The sequence below is a fragment of the Chanos chanos genome, chromosome 3, assembly GCF_902362185.1.
Source record: "Chanos chanos chromosome 3, fChaCha1.1, whole genome shotgun sequence".
Classification (NCBI taxonomy): Eukaryota; Metazoa; Chordata; class Actinopteri; order Gonorynchiformes; family Chanidae; genus Chanos; species Chanos chanos.
In genome coordinates this window covers 14558837-14584332 of record NC_044497.1, presented here as the reverse complement: position 1 = coordinate 14584332, position 25496 = coordinate 14558837, and the positions used below count along the sequence as shown (strand labels likewise).

The 25496-nt window shown below is 43.1% G+C and overlaps 1 protein-coding gene across 4 annotated transcripts in view; it reads right to left on the bottom strand.

Moving 5' to 3' along the window:
• The window catches only part of arhgap29a (Rho GTPase activating protein 29a), a 37427-nt gene that overhangs the window by 7175 nt on the left and 4756 nt on the right, over positions 1-25496 (bottom strand). For all 4 annotated transcript variants that reach the window (XM_030769761.1, XM_030769764.1, XM_030769762.1 and 1 more), the window contains exons 3-13: positions 11692-11835; positions 7367-7463; positions 6447-6519; positions 5944-5998; positions 5023-5169; positions 4235-4299; positions 3925-4035; positions 3694-3774; positions 2609-2776; positions 1899-2036; positions 1372-1565 (exon numbers count right to left, since the gene is read on the bottom strand). In XM_030769761.1, the coding sequence (XP_030625621.1) occupies positions 1372-1565; positions 1899-2036; positions 2609-2776; positions 3694-3774; positions 3925-4035; positions 4235-4299; positions 5023-5169; positions 5944-5998; positions 6447-6519; positions 7367-7463; positions 11692-11835 (1273 nt within the window). The remainder of the gene's footprint in view (positions 1-1371; positions 1566-1898; positions 2037-2608; positions 2777-3693; positions 3775-3924; positions 4036-4234; positions 4300-5022; positions 5170-5943; positions 5999-6446; positions 6520-7366; positions 7464-11691; positions 11836-25496) is intronic.

Here is a 25496-nt window from a genome sequence, read left to right as displayed (position 1 = left end):
AAGACTAAGGTCAGAAAATTTAAGACTTAATGATCCTGACCTACAGTAATCTCACAGTCCATGTAAACACACTTCTAGCTTGTCTCAGCTGGTTTTAGCACGACAATGTCAATGTCACAAACGGACCATGAACGTAGCAGACAAATTCTAACCCAGAACTCCGAGACCCGTATATTTATCGGCCCCATGGTAAAAAAAATCCAATAGATATAATTAACTTGTAATTAGAATCCTAACAAAGCAGTCCTAACCAGTCTTATCCAAAACTGGCTGATTTGTGACATGTTATCTACACAAACAGGTCCAGTGAGGCATGGATTGGAGCTGGATTTAGCCATGTCTCAGTGTCATGAGCTTTTCTGATTGCATTTGTTCTGCTTTTCCCACAGCGCCGCTGTCTCTCAGGGTCTTTTGATCAGCACACAGGATTGGGAGGAGAAGGAAATAAGCAAACAACAAAGCAATTCAGTGCCACACATAACGTCTGTCACTACCCTTGAATCACACCACTGATTTTACAAGGCCCCGAACAAAAGGTCCTCAAATAAATCCGTTAACAGACCTGCTCTAAAAAAAAAAAAGCTACGGGAGCAATGGCCTCAAAGCAACAAGGCTTAAGGGGCTGCTCTGTGAACGGGCTAGCGTTCTAGGTTTGGAGATGGGATTTTTTTTTTTTTTACATGGAATCCAATCTTATGTTTCACTGGAACTGAATTCAGGAAAAGGTTTTATGAGGTAAAACTGTTTGACTGTAGGTGATCCAGCCATGGAATCTCTTCGGTTTTGATTAGAGTGGCTTTCGGTCCAGCTGTGGGTAAGCAGGGCAGTTGAAGGTAAAGAAAACAGAACTAGACACTTCCCCTCTTCTCCCATCCCCCCCTTCTCTTCTCTTATTCTATCCATCATTCCCTCACTCCCCCCTCCGACTGCAGCCATTTCCTCAGGAAGGCCTGTGGACGCCCATTCGATTGTGTTACATTCTTTCTAACACAATCCCTCACTCTCTCTCTCTCTCTCTCTCTCTCTTTCTGTCTTTCTCTTTCCCTGTCTGTCCATTGTAACATTTTGAAGTCCAAGAACTAGATGACAGAGCCTGGTTTCACAGACAGAGCCTTAGAAGGCAGCTCTGCATATTTACAAGCTCAGAATCATCTGCATGGTTAACTGCATATTATTCACCAAACAGACCATGTACATTTAAAAAAACAAACAAACAACAACTTCCCCTCGGTTACATGTTTATTAGTTATGACTATGATGCAGACGGGCAAGAACATTTACCTAAACATTATTCATTCAAATATCACTAATTGGAGAGTCAAACATGATCAGACTGTTAGATAGTCTCAGGAAAGGTCTCTTTAGACTTACCCAGTGTTGTTCTGTGTGAGTGGAGCATCAAAAGAGAAGGACTCCACTCTTGTCCTGTCTGAGGGCAGATTCCTGACAAACTCTGTGTAGCGCTGGCCTGGCTCGTATAGTTTAGCGCTCTCACACAGAGACTGGTTGTTGACTGGCAGAGACACTACCTGTGCCTGTTGCATTTGGAACCAGTTCACCGTTACCTGAAGGCAAAGCACCAATTATCAAACGCATGCATTTTCAAAAGTGAGACTTTTGCTCATGAAAAACTGATAATGTTTCTCCATGCATCTGAACTGTTGTAACAGCATATCTCTCCATTATATAACCGCGCAGCAAATTCATTCGGTGTTAACATAACTTGTGTATGGAGAATCTAAACACTGTCAGAGTTAACACTGCCGAACTCCACAGTGTGAATACAGTCCGAAATGGTGTTGAAACGATTGAAATCATCATTCTTTTTTTTATCTGTTAGTTTCAAACATGATGTGAAACAGAAGGTCTCTGTTTATTGTTGGAGTTCTGTGACTCACTGCTTTCAAGGTCAGGTCGCACTGAAAAACCAGTTCCCTGATCTGTGTAAGGATCTCGGTCTTCACGTTGGCCAGGTCAACTCTCTTCACCCCCACGTCTGTGATACAGGCCTTGTAATGCTCCTTCGCCTCCTCAGCCTGCGGACAAACGCCAGTCAGGACTCACAACACCAACACAAAGTGCCAGTAACTCCTCATACTAAACATCTCACATAATCACTTTGACTTTAAGACTCCTGCCTCCTTTCTCTCCAATTCCCTCTAAACACAGATATAAAAAACACTGAGCGTGATAACAGAAACTGAATTTGTTTAGGGCTACACAATAAGAGAAGAGGAAAGCAGACAAGGATGACCAACATTCCATTTCTAGAAGGTTCCATTTCTGAATCATCGCGCAGTGTTACTGATCAAACCAGCTAATGGAGGAATGCATAACCAGGTAGGAACTAGGGAACCAGGCTTCAGATCAAGAAACGATTTGGAATACCAAAGGCCTGAGAACTACCACAAACATAGCGTGAGTGGAGGTCTTCACCTCCAAGTTAATGGAGCGAGGGAGGGACGGAATGAGAGGTTGAAAAAGTGATTGAGTGAGAGATCAAATGAGCGCGTGAGGGAGTGAGTGAGTGATTCAGTGCGTGAGTGAGCGAGCGAGCAAATGTGTGAGTGAGTAATCTGAGTGATTAACTGGGGAGAAGTGGACGTACCTTCTGCAGAGCTTCCTCCTCCAGTTTGCGTCGTTTCTCAAGCTGCTTGCCTCCTCCACCAAGCTGCTCCTCTTCTACACGGCTGGTGGAGTTCCGTGCTTTCTCGTACTCCTCTTGTCTCTGAGCCTGTAGAAGTCTGGCCTTCTTCAGGGCACTGTCTGCCTCGTGCTGGAGAGCACGCACACAAACACACACACACACATACAGGCTGTTACAGCTTTTTGACTCAAGCTAACAGTGTGAACAGTTCACTTCCTTCTTTTCTTCTGCATCACTATGGACAAGGGTATGTGTGTGCATGTCTGTGTGTGTGTGTGTGTGTGTGTGTGTGTGTGTGTGTGTGTGTGTGCGTGTGTGGGTGTGCATGTGCGTGTCTGTGTGTGTGAGCACACACAAATACATAAAAGTCTGATAACAATGTCTGTCCAATCAAAGTATACAACCCAAATCGCCATGTACTGGCAAACTAGGAAATTTACACAATTGTTATTCTTGAAGTTCACTGGTAGTCAAAAGGAAATACACACTTAGCGGTCATTGGCACAGAGAGATCCCGGACATTCTCTCTCTCTCTCTCTCTCACGCACACACACACACACACACACACACACACACAATCATACAATCAAACACACCACAGCAGACTCATCCGTAAGCACAAGCAAAACCTTTATTTGTTCTAATCCACTTCCTTCAATAAACCACACGCAGCCCTAACACAAAGACACATTGTGGATAAAACAAATCTCATCCTTGACGCACTTGAGCTTGAGGAAGAAATCACCTTTTTTTAACCCATGCCGACATATTCAATCACACAGATGAACAGAAAACAAGGGCTAACGTTTAACAGACAGAGGTTCTTCAAGGACAGGGAAACAAAGCAGGGAATCGAAAACCTCTGCCAAGCTCTTTAAATACTTTCTTTAAACATGTCCTTTAACCCTACCTTTAAAGTATTTCAAACGCTTTCAAAAGAAAAAAAAAGAAAAGAAAAGAGAAGAGAAGAAAAGAAAAGAAAAGAAAAGAAAAGAAAAGAAAAGAAAAGAAAAGAAAAGAAAAGAAAAGAAAAGAAAAGCACTTACCATTTTCTTTTGCTCCCTTTGCCATTGCTCCTTGACTTCTTTTCGTAATTTGTCCAGCTCATTCTTGCGTGCCTGGAGCGGCTAGAGGTAAAAAGCAAACACACACACACACACACACACACATTGAGATGTAAATAGAGCTCTTATCCATCACCTGTGCTATAAGATGCATTAAAAAAAAAAAGATCAAAAGTATAAAATCAGATTGGAAGGTCAGATTGAAAACCATACCTGCATGAATTTGTTGGCCTGCAGAGCAGCAGCGGTCTGAAGGAGGACCTGACTGTACTCGATGTCATTTTTGAACGCAGACACGTAGATTTCCCGAAAAGGCATGTACTCCTGTTGCTCAAATGATGGTCCAAACAAATCAGAAATGAAAGTAAAGTATGAGATAAAAGAATGAATCAAAGTCATACGTTTTTATTCTCTCAGAATATGAATGACTGGGAACTGTGAAAGGTTGTCGTGAGTTTCTGTGCGTAGAAATAAAGAACAGAACTGAGAACAGGACAGCGAACAGAACTGAGGGAGAAATGACCTGTTGACTTGCGAGAGTCTTTGCAGATTCGGCCATTTTAGCGTAGCTTTTCGCACACTCAATGTCTGTGGAAAAAAGCAGAAGTTATGAAACACACTCTGTGCAGAGAATGACAAGTGGAATACCAGGCCCTGAAGTGCAAGAGCTAAATAAACAGAGCAATCTTGTTATGTCACACCACACAAACCCACCTACACACACGCTAACACACACACACACTCACACACACACACACACACACACACACACACACACACACTCACACACACACACACACGCACACACACACACACACACACACACACACTCACACACACACACACACACTCACAGATACACACGCGTGTGTGCGCGTGCACACACACACACACACACGCACGCACGCACTTTCTCACACTGAGTACACAAATGAGGCCCAGACTGCGCATATCTGTCAGTAAGATACCCGTGACAGATTATACTGTAAAAAAAAGTTTTATCATTGCAGCAAACACCACTGATAGGTAAACCTCCATCAGTCTCATACGCGAAAATGAGATCGAAATCTTCACCGTCGGTGTCACATTTTAGATTCAGATTCCACTCATTTACATCCATAACTAACTCACCACATTCATACATAACTAATTTAAGACATTTTTGGTCAGTTGAACATAGGTTGACGTCACAATGATCGACAAACAAAACTCGACAGCATCAAAGCGGTTCCGAGGTTTGCGTGAAACTCAAGACTGTTACGCACTGAATGTGGTGACGGAAACCTGCGTCTATTTGTATGTTACGCTCACCCATACTGAGACGTTTTTCCACCCATGACAGTAGCTCCTTGGTGTATTTGGACCAGGCTTTGGCATAGTGAAGGGCTGACTCCACGCCGCTGTCACTCCTAAGCAGTGCTGCATCCACCTCCTCCACCCGTGCCGGAGGGCTGGGGCCTGTGAAGACAGCGGACACGTACCCCGAAACATCAGTGAGGGTCACCAACAGACGCCTATGCATGGTTCATGCTAAGCTCTAATTCACATGTGCATGTATATGTACGTTTGCCTGTGTGTGTGTGTGTGTGTGTGTGAGGGTATGTGTGTGTGTGTGTGTGTAGGTAGGTATGTCTGAGTGACAGATAATAAAAGCTCTTCCTGACCTTGGGACGGAGAGTCAGAGCTAATGCGGACTGATACTAAGCAGAGCGGACAGGGATTTGATATGACAGCGTTATGACAGCTGCTTACATTTACAACTCACTTCTGTTGTTTCCATAAACACACTACGAACATGTCAACAATGCCAGAGCTTCCCACCAAAGATCTCCTAAAAAGGAGACCTGTGTCTCTGATTTATAATTTGCATTCATCTAATAACGAAAGCAAAACACGCTGAGGTTATTCAGACAAACAAATGTCTGACATGATGTTCAAGCAATGAAAACGTGAATAAAAACAAAGAGGATGTTCAATAGTTCAATTATAATTATATAACAGTGGAGTATGGATAACACGTTAAAAATAAACAAGTTGTGAAACAAGTCTATGCGACACCACTTCGTACAAAAGAGCAACAAACTGAATGTAAGCCGTTTAGCACTCAATACACAACTAGTGAGGAATAAACTTGTATAGTACACCCTTATAATGTGGTACATTTGTGTGTTAGAGCTGTAATTTGAAAGCTGACTTCTGACGTGACAGTAAATTGTTGTCTTGTGTTGTTACCTGGAGAGTCATCTGGCACGGATCCACCAGACTCTACTGACAGGTTCTCAAAAGACTGAGAATATAAAAAGAGAAAGAGAGAGAGACAACGATGAGTGTCAAGCCATAAAAGCCACTCACAAAGAAAAATTAGGCTAGAGACAAAAGAGAAAAAACAAAACAGCTTTCTTACTCCCTGCTTTTGCATGGCCCCTCAAAAAAGGACACACAGTACAAAGCCACACACGCTACACTGTCGCACGGTGTGACCACTCGCTTTCCACTGGATATTTCAGGATCACAGTCCAAACAGGAAAAGGTCTCTTCTCAAAAACAGACCTTGTTTCTATTTTTCCCCCCATAAGATCAAACCCTTTGACCCCAACTCGACGCAAGAGACGGAGCCCATATCCTTTCTTCAATCCATTTCTATCCATTTTCTCATGGCGGTAAACCACCTGTTGTTTTCCCGTTTTAGACGTTTCCAGAGTCTTAAGAGAAACAGACAAGAGAAGATGGCTCACCCTGCTTCTTTGTGTCTGGGGAAGCCCCGTGGATGATCCATTCTCTACATCTCCCATAAGGAAGTCAGAAACACTGAAAGACACATGTGCTGAGTGAGATGCAGTACAGACACAGAGAGAAAACTGTGGCTGAACACAGAAAGCAAATGCATCAAATATTCTCACGTTTTAATACTTTAATGCTTTTAAAACTGTAATAATACTTAACATATAATATCACACTTCTATATAAACAGTAACTTAGAAATTCAGAAACCAAATTTAAAATTTGCAACAGTTTGTCTGACTTGGGACCCGGGACTTGGGACTGATAATGTGAAATATATCACATGAGCTTGTTTTACAACATGCCTTTCCTGCAGCCCTAACACACACACACACACACACACACACACACACACACATACACACACACTCACACCCAGAACTGAACACTTGTGTGAATATGCACAAACACACACATGCATGCAGAATATGCACACACACACACACACACACACACACACACTCACACGCAAACACACATACGTACACACAAACACACATACACACACACACTGTATGCACACAATACACAAACATGCACACATGCATGAATATGCACACTCACATACAGACACATACACGCACACAGACACTCAGGATGGACGAACTAAACCATGAGTCAGAGACAGCAGATACACTCCCTATTTGAAAGAAAGCAGTGGTTATCAAATCAAACAGATGTGAGTTGTACAAACACCATATCTGCTGACATGGGAACATTTCTCTATGGTGCTATCAGCGATTAGTCACCCACAGACTGTGTTTTAAACCATTAAGTACATCTAAGAGTAGCTCTTCCACGCAGAGAGTTCAAATTTAAACATTTTTTCGGCGAGCTGTCTTATCATTTGTGTGGAACCTTCATTTTGACTTACACATTGCCAAACGTGAAGGCCAATGTATCTATAGATGTGTAGATCTCTCCAAAGAGCTTCTGCTTGTTCTCTTCATTCACTTCATTGAAGTTCACTCCTGTCAAAAAGTGAAAGAGCTTTAATGTCGACATGTGAAAGCGGATAAGATGGGAAACTGACACGAAAGCCTTCGCTCTCTAAGGTTACGACTAAGGCACAACACGAAACCTGTCATTAACACAAACGTGCTGATCGTCACCTCTCTAAGCAGTACACAAAGTCCTGAAGGTGGTCCATGACAGTGTTCTACTGAAAAATCAGGTGAATGGAACAATACACAGAATACTGAATAGAATCGAGGCAGCTCAAAGCTTTCTCAGATGTTTTGGAGAAAAAAAAAAAAGGGTATAGGTCTGACTGACTGGTTAGAAGCTGAATACTACAGACAAGACGCTACAGAAAAACAGACAGTATAAAAGGAGTAGCTGTTTTAGGAAAGTAACTAAATGACTCGGTCAGTAATCTGGTGGGAAAAACCCCCCCCCAAAAAAACGTTTCCTGCAATGAGTCTAAACACTCTAACGGCTGGAAAGAAGACGGCCAAAACATTAGTGCAAATAAGCTACAATCAGTCTCCACAATAAACTTCCTGTCAAACTCCAAGGACAGAAAAATAAACTAGGCGAGAGTGCCTCCAAATCGCTCAGACACCACCAAAAAACCCACTGACGCCATTCCAATTCCCATTCCAAAGCTTGGACATCCTCACTCCTTCCGTCCGCACCAGAAACAGAGGGGAATTTTGGAGCTCTGGAGGCCCTCAGATTCCAGAGTCAATCACTTCAGCTAATACTGTTCACACTTTACCACCACAAACTTTCGAGGGAAACTCCCCTTTTTTTACCGCAGGTTTACACACATTGTTGGTCTGAAGGGACAAATCCGTCCATTTAGTTCCTTGTCAGTGTTGTTCTGTGAATAAATAGAGGGATGCAAGTCTCAGAGGTCCTCAGTCTTCTCTAAGATCTGAATCTCTGGACGAAACCTCAGCTCTGTGGTTTCATTTCACTAATATGTACCCAGGCATTTCTTTTTTTTTTTTTTTTTTTTTTTAGTGAAACAGGAAACAAGTGTACGAAGAGCCCCAGCCTTAGCGAAGGCTTCCTGTCTGAAAAAAAAAAGAAAAAAACCCATAACGTGCCCTCTGAATCCGCCAGTCTGTGCCACTTACCCACAGCCAAGCTTCCCATCAAGCGTGTATACCCCCTCGCATCCAACCCAGAGCGTGTCACCCAGTGCAGAAATGAAGAGAATAAGGATGCTAGCATGTACTTCCTATTGAGATTGAAATGGAGTTTTCTTTCAAGCTTCTCAGCACACTCCTTAAAGATTTTCCCTCTCGCCGAATGCAGGCAAAATTTTTCTCGAAAAAACAAAAAAAGACCCTCTGAAAAGTCTTTTCATATGCATCCAATGTGAAGAAACAGAGGCCTTCAGTAAAGAGGTATGGTGTATATTCAGGCCGGTATATGGTGGAGGACTCCACCGGTGTAGGAGCGGGAGGAACAGTGTGAGTCGCGTGGATCCCTAGCGTCTCTGAAGCACTTTGCGACCTCATGTCTGAATCTACACCTCTCCCAGCATATAGCGACCCCCCCCCCCCCTCTCCAGCCCCCACCCCACCCTTCAACTACCCCTCCAACAGGACATCCTGAAGCTCACGAGAACACAATGGCAGCCCTCTGCAGCCACTCACAAGCGTGGAAATTACATCATCAAGCAAAAATGGCATTGTTTTTTTCGCTCTCTCTCTCTCTCTCTCTCTCTTTCTCTCTCTCTTACTCTGGGAAAACACAACACTGCGGGTGGCTAATCAGTGTCAACTCTGACTCAGGGGAAGCTAGCTGACAAAACAGATATTGACGAGAGCAAACTGAACTGGACACGCATGCAGACTTTCCATCTCTCCCACAACTAATATTAAACTTTAGGCATGTACGGATTCAATTCACAGGTCCGCTCATAAGGAACAGCAGAAAACAGAAATGTACTTACTTTAAACAGTCAAGACACAAAGTACGAAGGGTTATAAACTGTCGTTCTCAAGGCAACACGTCTACAGTAGGGGAGCGAGCGGCAGTGAGGTTTACTGTCAGTTAGAATGTGGTTTGAAACCAACTGTAGGTTTTGGAGGTGATGAAAAACAGTACAGCAACGAGAGCTATGGCTGTAGAAAATAAGCACACTCCCACTCTGCCTGCCGCTCCGGAGAGAGAGAGTGTCGACAGAAGACACGCGGGTTATTTCTGAAACCTAACACTGTCAGCAGTGCACTTGAGAGAATCACAGTGCTCTGATACAAAAAAAAAAAAAAGAACATCAGAAAGAAAAAGGGGGGAAAATCACATGATGGCTCACATTCAAGAAACCACAACAAGGGGTTTCTTTCTATAAAATGGAACGCTGTGCATTGAAATGATTAAGGATGGGGAGCCATAGGCATGTCAGTAACAGCAAAATACTTTCCCGTTAGAGACCTGCTCTCTCGAAGGGAAAGAGTCCAGAATCCAAAGAAAACTGAGTCAAAGCTTTCTGCCTTGGAGCTTCTCAGTACCTCCACAAAAGCTTGCTTGGACTCCTGCTGTTTTGGATCTCATTCTGAACCTCAGGCAGTGTGGCCAGAGTCATACTCCAACAGTGAGGGTATGAATGAGGCCAAACATGTAGGACTGCAATCTTCTCTAAATGCACTAAATGCACCGCACTCCTTTAGGCCAGTCCTGTAGCTCTCACAGCCTGATCTGGAGATTCAAGCTTCTCTTATTTTTAATCTCCCAGAACACACGGATTAATCCAGTGTCATATTACATCAGTAAGTTTGTGTGTGTGAGTGTGTGTGAGAGAGAGACAGAGAGAGAGTGAGAGAGAGAGACAGAGAGAGAGAGAGAGAGACAGACAGAGAGAGAGAGAAAGCGAGGGAGAGGGAGAGGGAGAGGGAGAGGGAGAAAGAGAAAGAGAAAAAGAAAAAGAGAGAGGGAGTCAGAGAAAAACAGAGGGAGAGAGAGAGAGAGAGAACAGTGCGTGCTACATTTTGGCCCTCTAGTGGAAACCAGAGGAAGTGCATGTCCATTTAAAAATCTGAACTAGTCACTGTTTCACTGGAGTGAAAAAAAAACGATCCCAGGAACAGACTTCGAAGACAGAAGGTTTCAGTCGCTTGCAAATTTCCGTTCATTACTTCTTGTTCTTCTTCTTCTTCTTCTTCTTCTCACTTCTTCTTCTTCTTCTTCTTCTTCTTCTTCTTCTTCTTCTTCTTCTTCTTCTTCTTCTCCTTCTTCAACACAGAGCCATTAATATTAAAACTTTGAAATGAGGAAGCCATCTGCTTCAGAGACAGGTTTACTGAGACATGACACACCGTGCATACAACAGTCAAAGTCAAGCAATACGTAACAGTCCGCACTGAAGCACACAGTGTCTACACATTGGCCCACGGTCACCAGACTAATGTAAACTAAACCCAGACCTGAAATTCACCTAATCTCACCTCTGTTTGCTCTACTAAATGCAACCCCCTCAATTACTTCTAAACTGGAGAATAATAAACCAAGGGAAGGGAGGTTATCAGAAAATTCGGGTGAACCAGGCTTAGTAAGAAAACACACACACTCAGCCCCCCCCCCCCCCCCCCCACACACACACACACACACACAACCCCACCTCTTCTTTAGGTCAGCTTGTCCCTGCTCTTCATAAGCAAGGGGCAATGCTAGAGGTACGGCACCACATCAGTTTTGTATTGCAAACTGAGAGGAGGCAGAATCTGAGATTCTTGTGCGCGCGCCAAGTGAAGCATTGCCCTGCAGGCGAGATGCTAATCTCTCCGCGAGGGGAGTGGAGCGAAACGGGATTCCTCCGCTCTTCTCCGCTCGACTCCCCGAGGGAAAAGCACGCAGAGTCCCGCCGCCGACAGCTCGGCATTGTTCTATTCCTTTCAACCTCACGACTTCATTAGCCAACGGAATAATCTCCAGGGAATTCTGTGGCTTGAAAAGAACAGAGGTTTCATTTTTTTACTGTTTTGTTTAAAAGTTCGCCCTCCTTCGTTCTGTCCAGAATGATGCAAATATCACCAAAAGAAAAAAAGAAAAAAAGAAAAAAAAAAAGCTGGCCAAGTCCATGGTACTCCAGTGTACAAGACACAACTCTACAGATTAAAGACTGGGAGCCCAGAGTGGGGATATGGTGGAATAGGCTGAAATTTGGAGACAAAAATTGTTTTTTTGAGGTCTTGGTGATACACCGCCTATCTGAAGAGGTGCAGAAGAGGGCACAAAGGTGCTCACCTTTGACCTTGGCGATGACTGTCCCAGCAGCACTGAGAATATCCACGGAGTTGAGCGTCTGATGTTTTCCGATCACGGCTTTAAGCACGCGCAGTAGCTCGCCCAGACGCTCGTGTACTACCTGGTGTAGACAGTCCTGGTGTTCTGAGACACACACACACACACACACACAAAAAAAAACAGAGGAACATATTAGAAAAACTTTGGATCTTACCGATACAACACACACGCATATGCAGTCAAATATAGAACCTTGCAAATGCTGGAAATTTTCAATATTTTATACTGCATTTTTTTCCTACAACTTCATCAGGTTTCAAATGATTTTGGAATTGAGAGCATAAAACACTGTAGTATGTAAAATCCTGTAGTATGTACTATGTAAATTCCACAAGCTTTTGATTCCACATCTCTCGTCTTCCTCTGATTAACGAAGCCACACAAAAGTAGCTAGAACATGAACAAGCCTACTGTGAGCTATAAAGCAGCACTAAAGCCCATAAAAGCATAAACGCATAAATCTGACCAATTTAATCAAATATAAGTTGGCTCATTTTCATTGTTTTCTCCACAACTCTGTTCTTTATTCTGTGGGACTAAAGACAATTTACCACGGACTGTCAAGTTTGATAACTTTTTACGTGCGTACAGACTGCAGTTCAGTTACACCCTTATTGCATTCCTTAATTTGACCACAAATGATTTTGATGAGACAGGTAGAGGAGTAAACATTTACTCTGAATGAGGTACTTGTAGTGGATGTGTACACGTTGGATGAAACTGCTCAAAGGTATGAGAGAAACCATAACATACTCTTAGTCACAGAGGAACTGCTTTCAATCAAGTTTTGTCCACTGAGTGCAAGAAACCATAAGTGATCCAATCACCTTGCTAATGACCCCTTAGCATGCCGAGAGAGTTAAGTCAGAGTCAACACACCCACACAATGAGAGTACTGCATGACCAAGAAACACTCCCCAGATACGCTCACTCTGTTTCTGACCCCCCCCCCCCCCCCCCCCCCCCCCTTACAGCAACGCAGAGCTACGGCTCTATGCTTTGGATAAAGCCTCCCGTGGGCCCGTTTTTCCCGCAAATCACACACATATACACACAAACACACATACACACACACACACACAAACACACACAGACACGCACTCTCTCTCTCACACAGAAACACCCACACAAACTCACACACACACGCACGCACACACAGACACAGACATTGAGTGGCAGGCAGTGTTAGTTCGTAAACTCTCTGTGCCATCAGATCTGTATTTGTGCTGACAGTAGCTGTTGGATTACCCCTGGCATGGAAAAGGGGATCAGAGAGACTTTAGCCGTCTCCCCCCTGTCCTTTTTTTTTCTTTCTGTCTCTTTTTTCGAAGCACCACAAAAAGAGCCTGCAGTGGAACTAATGCAGTCGTGAACGTGGCAGCCATGATGATGATGACAACTCCACCAAAACGCTGGGCAATGGGTGAAATTTTCACACAGTAAAAATGCCGCAAAAATAAACATCACTGTAACACATCGAGAACAACAGTAAGAGCAACATGGACTGGTATGGAAAAAATGTTTCTTAACTTCAACATGTTACAGAATGCATCAATAGTGAAAGTACACACAAACAAACACACACACACACACACACACATACTCACTTGCCACAACTTGGCACTTACATAAACACACACTTCATTAGACAGATCAAAAAGCCATTTGTCTGTTTTTATACCCACACCACTATGCAGTTCTCATTCAACCACGCCAACTGTCTGCATACTCTGTGTCATTTTCTGTTCCATGGCAACAGTTTCCATCCATCTTCATCAAATGTCACACACTGTTGTTTCCTGCACAGATAACCTGTTGCTCACTTCTAAAAATCTCGTCACGTGTTTTGTTTCAGTCAGGCTGTCTCCTAAAGCTCTCCACGTGTCAACGCAGCATTTTTTTTTTTTTTAGGGCTCAGAGATTCTGAGCGTTATGCTAAATTATATGTTTGAGGATGTTCCTCCCCATAGGAGACATCAGAGAGTCTTCACGAGACAGCTTAATTTTACATCTCAATCTCAGAGGGTTTCAGTAAGTCGCGTGTGTTTTAAAAGGCTGTCCAAAGGCAACTGAGGTTAAATCAACAGGAGCTATTTTAGTCAGTCAGATTTCAGACAAGCTAAACTTAGGCGGTAAATGTGAGAAAAATAACTTCAGAGTACGTTTTAGTTTGAAGAGTACATGCACACAGCAGGGCCCTGAAGACATTCTAGAACGATTAGATGCAAGGTATTTTGGTAGAAACACAAATGGCGGTCCAGGTGCACTCGGCAGGCTAACGCAGACTCAACCAGTTCAGGACAGGACTGCATTCATCCGAAGCCCTCAGTCAAGCCGGGACACAAGAGCACACATCGTTCTGAGCTCAGCTGAACAAAGCAACAGTCAATGACCCTGACCCAGAATCAGCACAGAGGAACCTACCAGCACAACAACATCACACTGCTATCATATCACCAGCATGTAAATCTTCCCGATATTCAGTTATGTAACTCTGTGGCAGAGAACTTGGTAACAAACAACACCAGAAGAAAACATCAAACTGAAAAGGATTAAAACACGAGACTATACATAAAGCATCGTAGAAAGTTCCGGAAAAATAGACAGAAGCTCAATCAGACGTTTTTTTGTTCTTTTGCAATTTCATGGCAGATAAAGTTTGGAGAACAGGACAACGACATAAACGGTTCAAATGCACGCTTAACATGTCTCGACCGTTTGGCATAAATTACGTTTATCCTTTATGTAGTTTATGCCAGATAGACCTTATGTTCCAATCTGAAAAAAAAGCGGCGAGAAACAAGTAAGGGGAGAAAAAGTGGGAAAGAAAGAAAGAGGCAGAGAGAGGATTTCACACCACAGTGTGAAGATGCGGCACATAATGAGCAGGTGGGTCAAAGTTTATGGCTAGTCGGCCGGAGCCTTAAGCTCTTAATTGGTCGAGGTCAAATTAGAAACCCTCTCTTCAAGACATTACACTTTGAATGACAATAATGCAAACAAAAGCGACGGACCCCATCCCCACACATCGCACCCCATTCACACAGAGTCACACAGAGCAGGGGCGAGGGGTGCCGGGAGGGGGTGTTCAGTTCTGACAAGGAGAGGGGCCACGAGACAGAGACACCCCCCCCCCCTTCCCTTACGCAGTCCACGGCACAGTGTAGTCGTTTGGACCAATCTTAAAAAACGACTAATTAGCACAACATTAAGTTCCATGCGCTTGCCCAGCGGGGCACGGGAGGAAGCACAGAGACACATGGGTTTAACCCTGTGGCTCCTTGTTTTTAGGACGCACAATGGGACGGGGCCTGTTCCCACCAGGGACCACCACGGGCCAAACACACTCGCTCACTCAGCGGAGGCCCGTTTTACCGGGAAAATGCACCCCCTCGCCAGCGCTGATGACGGGAAGCACTGTTTAACCATGACAGAGCTTTCAGCAGCCCCAGAAAAGCCTCCTTGATTGGGAGAAACCTTGCCTTTGTCCCACCAGACCATTTGCAAACAGTAGGGCTGTCTTCTCTGGAGCCTGCAGCATGAAGCATTTATGGAACAATAAATCTGACAGCAAAGCCTTTCAGCGTCTTTTAGGACAGGGGAGAGTGAGAGCGAGAGAGAAGAAGGGTGAGAAAGGAGACTGTGATTGAGTGGGGCTTTTAGGAAGGAGAAGAAGCAGGGACGATCTGTTCTCTCCCCAGGGTTGTCAGCTCACTGTGGGCCGGTGTATGAGATAGTCCACCGGTTCCCGGGGAAGCCCAGTCCTGCAGGACATGCACTGGTCTGCTCCAGTGGAGAGGCAGCAGGGCTAGCAGGACTCATGCCACATTTTCACCTCATTAGCGTCATGGAAACCCAGCATTCCAGCGTGGCCGTGTCTCTTGTTGAAATGAGAGGAGGGAGGGGGAGTAGGGATCCACAATAACAACACAGCCGGATCACTCTGCAGTGAGATGACACCTCAGAACACAAAATAGTCACAGGGCCTACACACACACACACACACACACATCCAAAAACACAGAGAAGAGCCCTCTAATAAGCATGACTTCAGAGCTGGTCCTTGATGAGCTCATGGCTTTGAAAAGGCACTCTTTCTCTACATACCAATCCATATCAATCACCCAACCTCTGATATGATTGCTCCAACCATTCCCTTAAAAACGCAACAAATGGGCAACAATTGGTAGCAAAGAGATGCGAGCTTACGAAATGAATTTCAATGTCACCGCTACCGTTCCAAACGATTATCTCTTGTTTTGCCTTATTTTTTTTACCGGCAAACTGTTACAAATAATTTGCATAACATATCGTGAAAACTGAAAATTGCAGTCGCATTTTTTTTTTTTTTTTTTGGCTGATACACTGCTTAACACTGTTTGAATCCGGCACAGAACTGAACGCCAGGCTGTAGCTAACCCTTCCCACCAAAGGTTAGGCAGAGAGACACAGAAACACTTATATCCATCAAATAGACAATATGATTTTGCGCTATTCCATTCGTTGGGACCTTGGATCTGTTCAGTCATGCATGTCAAATCACAGGAACAATGTATTATTAATGCCTCAGAACATTGAAGTGGACCTTGCGGGCCTTGGTCCACCGAGCATGAAAACGCTAAAAGTGTCACAACCTGGGCCCGTCACAAATTGGTCACATGAATGGAATTTATGGTCATAAATACGACACAGGTCAAAAGCTAAGGGTCCCGCTCTGCAAGTGTGGATTATTCCCTTGAATTTTATCGGAGACCACAAAGTACTGTAGATTTTGTGTTCTATGAACAGAATTCTTTTTTAAGTAAAAGTAAAATTTTATTGTTGCTTGGGGAGGGATTATGCTGATAATGGAAACATGATACCTCCTGGATGCATCAAGACCCACCACATGAGCCCATTCCCTGAAGACCGTAAAAACACGAGTGAGATGACTTCCCACGAGTGAGACCATAATCACAACACTGATCATCACGCCACATGTTCATGTTCAGTGCTTACAGCAAGTAAGGAAAATGCATGACCATGACTTGCAGAAGTTGTTCATGAGGTCTCATTTGAAGAACGCTGGAAATAAAATGAACTTTTGTGCTGCGCACCTTCAAAAGACTTGAAAAAAAAACAAAAAAAAAAACAGGACACTTAACCTTTCACATGGTTCTTTGACTAGACCTTCTTGCTTGGATGCAGCTGAGGTCTGCTTGGTAAAAGACCCCCATCAGGGAACTTCCTGCCCCAGGCGTGGTGGATGATGTCCTGCCCTATGACAGGGCCACTCCTGGGATTAGGAGATTACACACTACGCGGTAAAGAGAGGGACAGTCTGCCTCCCTGCCTTCTCTAGGCCAATGGATTCCCTGCTGCTCCACCTTTCAATCACTCTTTCTCATGACTGCACACAAAGAACCAATGTTTAAAAGAACACCCCCACCACACACACACACACACACACACACACACACACAGCTACAGCAGCAGCAGCATTCAGGTTGGTTTCAGAAGCTCCGAAGTGTCTTTCAGCTCTACAGATACCAGTCATGCACATTAGCTATTACCATGTGAAAAAAGAAAAACAGAATGCCATATGAAGGAATGACTATTTTCATAGCGTGACTGAGCAGCATGGCATGGCAATTGATTGCTTAGTGGCAGAGGTATCCTGAGTGTGAATGTGGTTTGATTGGAGAGGAGAGCCAGAACAGCGCCGTGATTGTAATGTTCTCTAAAAGGTCATCAATAAGAGTTGGTCTAAGAATTCCTCCATGTTTCAAGAGATATAAAGTGCTGAAAGGAATGACTGAGAGCTGATTTTAGGACAATGCTGGCCCTTCAATCAGACCAGTTTTGGCAAGACAGAGCGCTAACACTTTAAGGGACTCAACACCGATGAAATATTCCCAAATCCCTTTTCCAAAGCCAACAACGTGTTTACCCTCGGATATTTCCCTCTCTGGTCTTTTGCATATAAATCAGACACTTAGCATGGAGTCAAGAATGTGCTTTTTTCTTTCATTTGGCCACAGAGCTGTCCATCATACAGGGGAGCGAAGAGACAGGCAAACCTCTCCCTCCTGATCCCCCGTTTGTGTGAAGCACTGAGCACTGGCATTCCAACTATGCTTTATTCACGGGGCACTGAAAATCTCCCACAGAGCAAGGGCCCACCACAGGGCCAGACTGGAGGGCCTCAGAAAGCACAGTCTTGCTGGCATGCCTAACATGGCCCATGTGTCCCTGACAAGGCAAGACAGCTAGTGTCTAGTTTAAAGGGTTGCTGGATTTGGGGTGAGTGAGGATAAGCACATAGGGGTTCATTTTGGTGCACAGTGAAAAGAGAGCAGGAGCTCGGTTACAAAAGCTTGGGAAACACCTGTTGTTTGGACAGAAATGGATGCGTAAACAGGGCACTTGGGTAGATGCCTCATACCCTACCTTGAGCACCCTGGAATCTATCAAAGAGCATAGTTTAAAATGTGCGGTACGCACTAAACCTTTTCCAAATATTGCTTTTAGTGTTTCTCAGTGACAATGTGCAATGTGAGGTGCCACAGTTGAACTTCTGCAAGTTAGCAGTACCAAAATGACTTTTCTCCTAACACCATACACCTTTATTTTTTTTTTCTTCTTCCATTTCAAACACTTGACACAAAATATTCTCGCTCTTCATTGAAGAAAAGTGATGCTTTAAGTGCATCAGATAATAGAGGAAAGACACCCTTTATTCATCTTGTAAAATGGCCATATTAAGTGCATCTCCACCAGACCAGGCAGTACCAAATTACATATTCCTTCCCCCTGTGGAATTTTATCTTTTAGCAGTCCATGCCAATGGTCGCGGAAAAAAGCTATTTATCAAAATGACAGCTAATAATAAATAAGACACATAATGAAACTGCAGTGTATGTCACTGTCATGATATATGTTATACCTCTCTTCCCCTCTTGTCACAGGGCAACAAAATCAAAAAATGTAACACATCATAATAATTTCAACCATGTTTTCTGCCCAAGAGATAACATGACATTCAATCAAGGTGTGAGGTCAGTCAAAGCATACATCCTTTTAAATCAAGTCACAAAGAATGATAAAATAATAAATCAGACTGACTGGGAATCAACTAAGCTCCAGAAGAAATCCTTGGTGAAAATAATAGAGAATTATATACATGCATGTGTAAGCCCTCTTAAGGACACAAGGACTCACAAGTTTCAAAGCCCTTCAAAACACAATTTAATGTAGAGGACATGTCTGAAGAGGACACGCTTTATGCTAATGAGCTCATAACGATTCAGCTGGTGTACTCGCATTGAAGTGAAAGACGCTCATTACAGCATGAGTCCGTTCCATAACAGGTCCCATGAAAAACCTTTGTGCCAAAAGAGGGTCGGGCCACTACAAAGGAACTGGCTCTTTTCTCGCCCCCCAGTTATGAATTATGGAGATTTTGTCACAACAATGGGATCAGGGAAAACGCTGGATGTGTGTGACATTGCGACATTGTCTCTCAGTAAAGGAGGGGGCATAAGAGCGGAATATGTGTATTGTTTCAAACGGGCCTTTTTGGACGGTCTCATAGCTAGTTCCATCCCTCTTTACCAATCCATCCATTCATCCCTCCATACTTCCCTTCAAGCTCTGCTATCCGTGTTGACGCTGCAGTCGGCCCCAGGGGACTGTATGCGGTACCACCCCAGACACGCTTCACGCTCAGTTTGTTCATGTTCCAGTGTTTATCCTGCCATCAAAACAGTGGAGCCCTTCCCCAGCAACCTTAACTTTAAACTGCATGGATGTAATTGGACACAATGGATTGAGACAACCACCAGTAACCTCGGTCTCCTGCTAATCTAAGTCTGCTGACGATAACCAGTTGTGAGTTTGACACAGCGTGGGCCGCCCCCACACTGCATGTGATTGCATCCCTTTGATGGTCTTTCCAAGGGTTCAGACCCCAGATGCAAAACAAGGCCAATTAATCTTCAACTATCCCTGCCTTGTTCGTACCAGGAACCCACGGCACAAAAACATGGCTTGATGGACAGGCAAAATTCATTGGCCTTATAAGGGCCAGTGGTAGAACTGTTGTCTCTGATCCTTGTAGACTTGCCATGTGTTCAGGCGTTTGAGGAGATTAGCCTATTCCCACTGGTTTTGTGGTTAAAGAGAGCGGAGTGACACATTAATTCTACCTCTCTCTAGACAACTTTAATCCAATGTTGGGGGGCGGTGGTCAGAGGAGTGCCTTAATCCAATCTGCAGGGTAAATTTGCCATCTTGGTTTAAAATCCTTAAACGGCAGTTGGGGGTTGGCTTGTACTCTGTAGGGGAGTGTGTCTGATATATAGGTTAATCTACTGAACATATTTGCCATCTTGGTCTCCCAGGACTAATACTACAGCGAGACCCTATCAGTTTCCAGGGGTTAAGAGTTCTATGTTCTTATTCACTACTTCTGGTAAACTCCAGTTGAGGTGTTAACAGTTCTTTCAGAGGTTGTGAGTGCTTGGCCCATTTTCCACAGGTGGCGCACTAGAATAGAGAACAGGTGAGTAAATGTTTGGCCAGGTTGATATCTTCTCTAAACTCTCCCATTTCCTATTTCAAACAGATCTCATTCCACAGCTCACTCTATTTGGAATTGCCATCCAAGCCTTTATTTCACTGTTTGAACTCTGTTAAAAGCACAGGAGTTTTAAATGATTGGGTGGTATCTGTCACATTTTGAGAGGTTAAGTCCAGGGTCACAGAGCAACTGGGCTAATATATCTTTGAAACATCTTACCAGGTGAAAATGTGTATACTTTACTATATTACTATATATTTACTATATACTATACTTTAGTATATTGCGCCAAAAAGACACAAAAACAGTTGAGGAAATCTTAGATGGAAGCATACGGTTTCACACGGTAGAAGCCAAAGTTTATGGCCTTGACCCTCACATAGTTAACACAGAGTTCCAGGGGGTCAACACTAGCCCTTCTTAAACATTTTGCTGACTTACAAATCGGAGAAGACATAGCTCAGTGATGTAGCCAATCCAAACTGGTATCCCGTCCCGGAACAAATTTTACCCAGTCTGAACAGAACCCATAACCGTAAATCTACAGTCCAGTGAGAGAGTGTGAGTGAAAGAGAGAGAGAGAGAGAGAGAGAGAGAGAGAGAGGCAACAAAACCTCCTTTAGGTTTTGACCAGGAAAGAAGGAAAGAAAACAGCCTACAAATCTTCCCCTTAAGTGTAGTGGCTCATTAAACCCTACAAATCAGCATGGACCTGCCAGTGCATGGCCACCCGCAGTCTACGCGTGCAGCCACTCAGTTTGGTCGCCGAGATTTGCCTATGTTCTCTGTGTACTATATTTCCTTCTGTGGTTCTGCTCCATGCAGGGATAAATACTACAGCCATATGTCACCTTGTCCCGTGTAGAAATCTCCTGTTGAGCTGTAATCTCCTGCAGCTCTTTCTGAATGGGCTGATGATAAGGAACAAGAGCCTTGGTTCCCAGAAAAATACAACAACAACTACTAGTCAAATATCCTAACCTTACCCAAGCTTTTTGTTTAGGAAATCTAGCCTAACTGTAAATCCTTTGAAAAGATCTGTAAAAAGCACTTTTTGAGAGCATTCAGAGTAAAACTGACAATAGGGCTTGTAACTTGCACGTTTCGCAAAACCAAGAGTTGAATGAGATCTTCAAAGGAACCATGAGATCTGAAAAACAGATCTGAGTAACTCTTTAAGACCAGACTAATTTACGGTGGCTTTAAAAAAGGATCTGCTTAAGGCGGCCATAAAAGGAGCTTTTTTTGATAGAGGAATCAGCTGAAATACTTTACAGTGGATCTCAAATCCAGGGGGATATGCCATCAAAACAAGGCAGCATTAAAGCCACACAAAAGCCAGCATAGGCCAGTGAAAAGACAAGAGGGGGTCTAATTTTAGGCAAGCATTTCACAAGGGGTGATTTCAACCACAAATCACTAAAACAGCATCTAGGTTTTCTCAGTGGACTTGCAGCAGAGTCATTTTCCCACAAAGCTTTGGTATTGTGACATAGGAGGAAAAAAGGATAGGATATTTTCCTCTCTTCTTGTATATTTCTCATTTTTAAAAATAACTTCAACAGAATTTGACAGACTGACAAAATAGCACCACAGCAATTTATTAAGAGATTTACTGCAAATTTGTCAAAGTCAGTTTAGAAAACGATAACTCAGTTGCTACTGTATCTGAAGATTACCTCATGGGAAGAATGGAAATAGTCATTCCCAAAACATTCCTGGAGGAGTGCCAAAGATTAATCACAATGACGTTTGTTGTGTCAGACTTTTACTGTGTGTTGCACAACACCTGACGAACTGTTCTCAGCTCCTACCCAGTTAAACATTATAAGAAAATGTGCACTGATGCTGTGAAAAGCTCTTGTACAAGTAGTTTTCCTCACTGTCCCTTATCAGCCATGCTGATGAAGTTATTCAGTACAAATGACTCATTCAGTAAAGTACGGAACATCATAGGACAAATTCTTAAATGTACGGAGATTACACATCTTCCGCTGGAAGTTTACAAACACTAAATCCATACGGATTTAGGAAAAATGTGAGTCAGGATCAAACAGTTATTTTACAATTTCATAAATAATTAGCAAGCTGCTGACTCATAGGCAGTAACATCTTTAACATCTGCAGTCATTTGGCTCTTTGTGACATCACAAATAGTGACACACACGATCTCAGATCTGCTTGGTTTCGCTGAACCCGTATGAACCAAAACAAGTTTCCTCAAGATGAAAGGGCTTCCTTTTGGGCTGTAAATATGTGACCTCATCTTGTGTCTGAATCAGAGGTTCACGAAGGCTAACTGCCTCTCACACAGCCATCACAATGGGGGCCAGAAAATCACGTTTAGCCGATCAGAGGCAGCCCCCTGCGAATGGCGAGAGAGAGCAGCTCGGGATAGAGAGGGGGCCTAATCCCTCTCATAGACTCCGACTGCACCCCACAGTGAAGGAAGGTACAGACCCTCCACAAACTCCATATCATTACAATGCAAGACCTTCTCAGAGGCTTTCTCATCAAATGTATGCGGAGTCGGGGATTCATTTACTTTCCCTCTAACGTGAAAACGAAGATCAAAATAAAAGAACTTTGATCCTGCAGCAATCTTGTACTCTGGGCAAGGGCAATGTTTGATCATATGACTCCACAACTGCACTGTGAGCTGAAGTTTGTATTTGTCTTGATTCTGTTATGGATCAATGAGTGATTTAAAACAAATATTAGGCGATTTAATTCAGCGAGTTATTTTAAAAAAAAAATTACATTAACACAGAATATCTACCTCTTTATTCATAGCTAGTCTGAAGTCATATTTCTGTTAGAATTTGGCGCATCTGTCTGAGACAGAAGTGACACACGAATACTCTTCCTAGGTCCCCCTGCCCCTCTATTCAGCTCCACTGCAGTTAGAACAATCCCAAACCCCAACTTATCATTACCACAGGCTCATGGTACTACGGTTACAAAGAAAAGATAATGACCTTACAAAGACAATTTAAGTTTTTTTTTTTTTTTTCTCTCAAAGTTTTTACTCTGTCCTTTTTTTACAAAGTGTCCAGCGTCTAGCTACTGTTGATCTAAAGCACTAAAGCAACAAGTGAGCATTTGTTCTGCAGGAATGCAGGGTATGTGAGAGGGGGATGGGAGGGAGGATAAAAACGGTTGGACTGTGAGGAGGAGAGGAGTGCTTTTCCCACCCCTATCAAAATGATTAGCTGTGCCTTTGGTAATGGCTGAAGCTGAGAGAGGGTCAATATTGATACAACAGTTAAAAATACACCCAGGTTATTTTCCTCAAGGTTTCACACACTACTGTGTAAAAAAAAAAACTATCACAGTAAAATTATTCCAATAACATTTTGCCTTTAATATTAAAAAAAATGCAATTTGTAATAAACAGTAAGCATGGTTGTCAGTTTAACAGAGCGGAAACATGAAAAAATATCTTTGGCGTCTGGTCCAAGGCTCGTAGATGAGATACATTATAAATTAAATGGAAACCAAAAAGCACTAACTGCTGGAGAAAGAGAAATAAATACATATTTGATTATTTATCCATCTGGCGTTTAAGGAACACTGAGCTCTTGTAGGCCCTTGAGACCCAATGATAAACAGACAACTGGTCTTGAGTGGATATGAAGCTAAAGAAAGACTGGTTCAGTCTTCAGAAAGCTGAAGAGAGACTGAGAATTTTTAGTGTTTAGATACAGGCAGAGTGGCTGGCCTGGAGCCTACAATCTATGTGAAAGATATGAAGAAACAGGACTGAACTACTTTGAACCACAGAGAATCTGTTTAAAAAGTATTCAAAGTAAACCTGAGTTTGCAACTGAGACATTGAAAAAAACCCCCACATATTTTACATACCACTGGCAACTTAACTGTATATCATTGAATCTGACTTGGATGCGCCCAAGTAGGCCTAATTGTGGGTTTCCAATTTTGGAGTAGTGGCCCTGAGTAATGCACAATACAATGGAGAACGCACTCTGAGTTAATGAGACGTTTTGGACCTGACGGATATTTATCTCTAACGCATCTTGTTTTCTTGAACCTGATGCCAGCCTTTTGGGGACCTGTTGTTTTTCATTCCAAAACGGCTGACACATGCCAAGTCGTCAAACATTCTTCTGCCTGAACGAGCCACCTGCAAATTAAATTCAAGCAACGCGTTTGACCTGCTAAGCAATAAGAGAAATTGAACCGCAGCTAAAAATAGACTACATCTCCTTGAAGAGGCATAAGAGCGAAATACCAAGCAATAGTGTATCACTCTTTTTCATACAAACTTGAAAAGACTCCCCAGAGTACAGCAACTGGAGTCTTACTTCATGAAAATTTGCTCCTGGAATACCTCAGTCAAATAATTTATTCAATAAACCTAACAATCTCATTTGTTAGACAGACTAACTGCTGACTTGTGACTGCATTTAAGGGGCTTGAGCAGACATTTATTTGACATTTACTACACATGGTTAGACAAAGCAGCCATATAACTGTGCTCTCTCTCTCTCTCTCTCTCTCTCTCAAAACTTAACAGGATGACAAACACAACAAAAAGCGGTGCCTACAAAAAAGTCTGAAAAAAAAGATGACATTTAGTACAATGCCAAAAACAACCATTCCTAGGTACCACTCATCCTTGATCAAAGGATCACATCTTACTACCCTGTAGAATTCTTTTCCCCATATGGGGAATAACACTTCATGCTTAATAAAGTGTAACATTGACCTCGGTGTGAGTTCAAACTCTAAACTGCCTGTTGTGTCCCCCAACGAGGGCAAACCTCAAAATAATCCAATCCAATTACCCACATGTCCCTCAAAAGCAAGCGCTGGACCAGGTCATGACCTCCTCAGAAATTCAAAATCCCTCACATTGTGAGAAAATCACTTATGAAGCTGTCTCAATCTGCAGTTCACAAACTACCACAAAGCAATAAGACAAAAAAGGTTTACCTTAACCAGTACGGAAGAAATCCACAAAAAATACACTTTAAACTGCCTTTTATGAAACAGAGGTTATCCTACAGATCCTACGACCACAAGTGAACCGCTGTTGACCAGCATTTGCCATTTAAGGTGACACATGAAAAAAAAAAAAGAAAGAAACAAATTCTTACTGGAGCTAGCCACCTCTCCCTTGGGACTAATCTGAAAGTTTCAGCTATTCTTACATGGGAAAGTC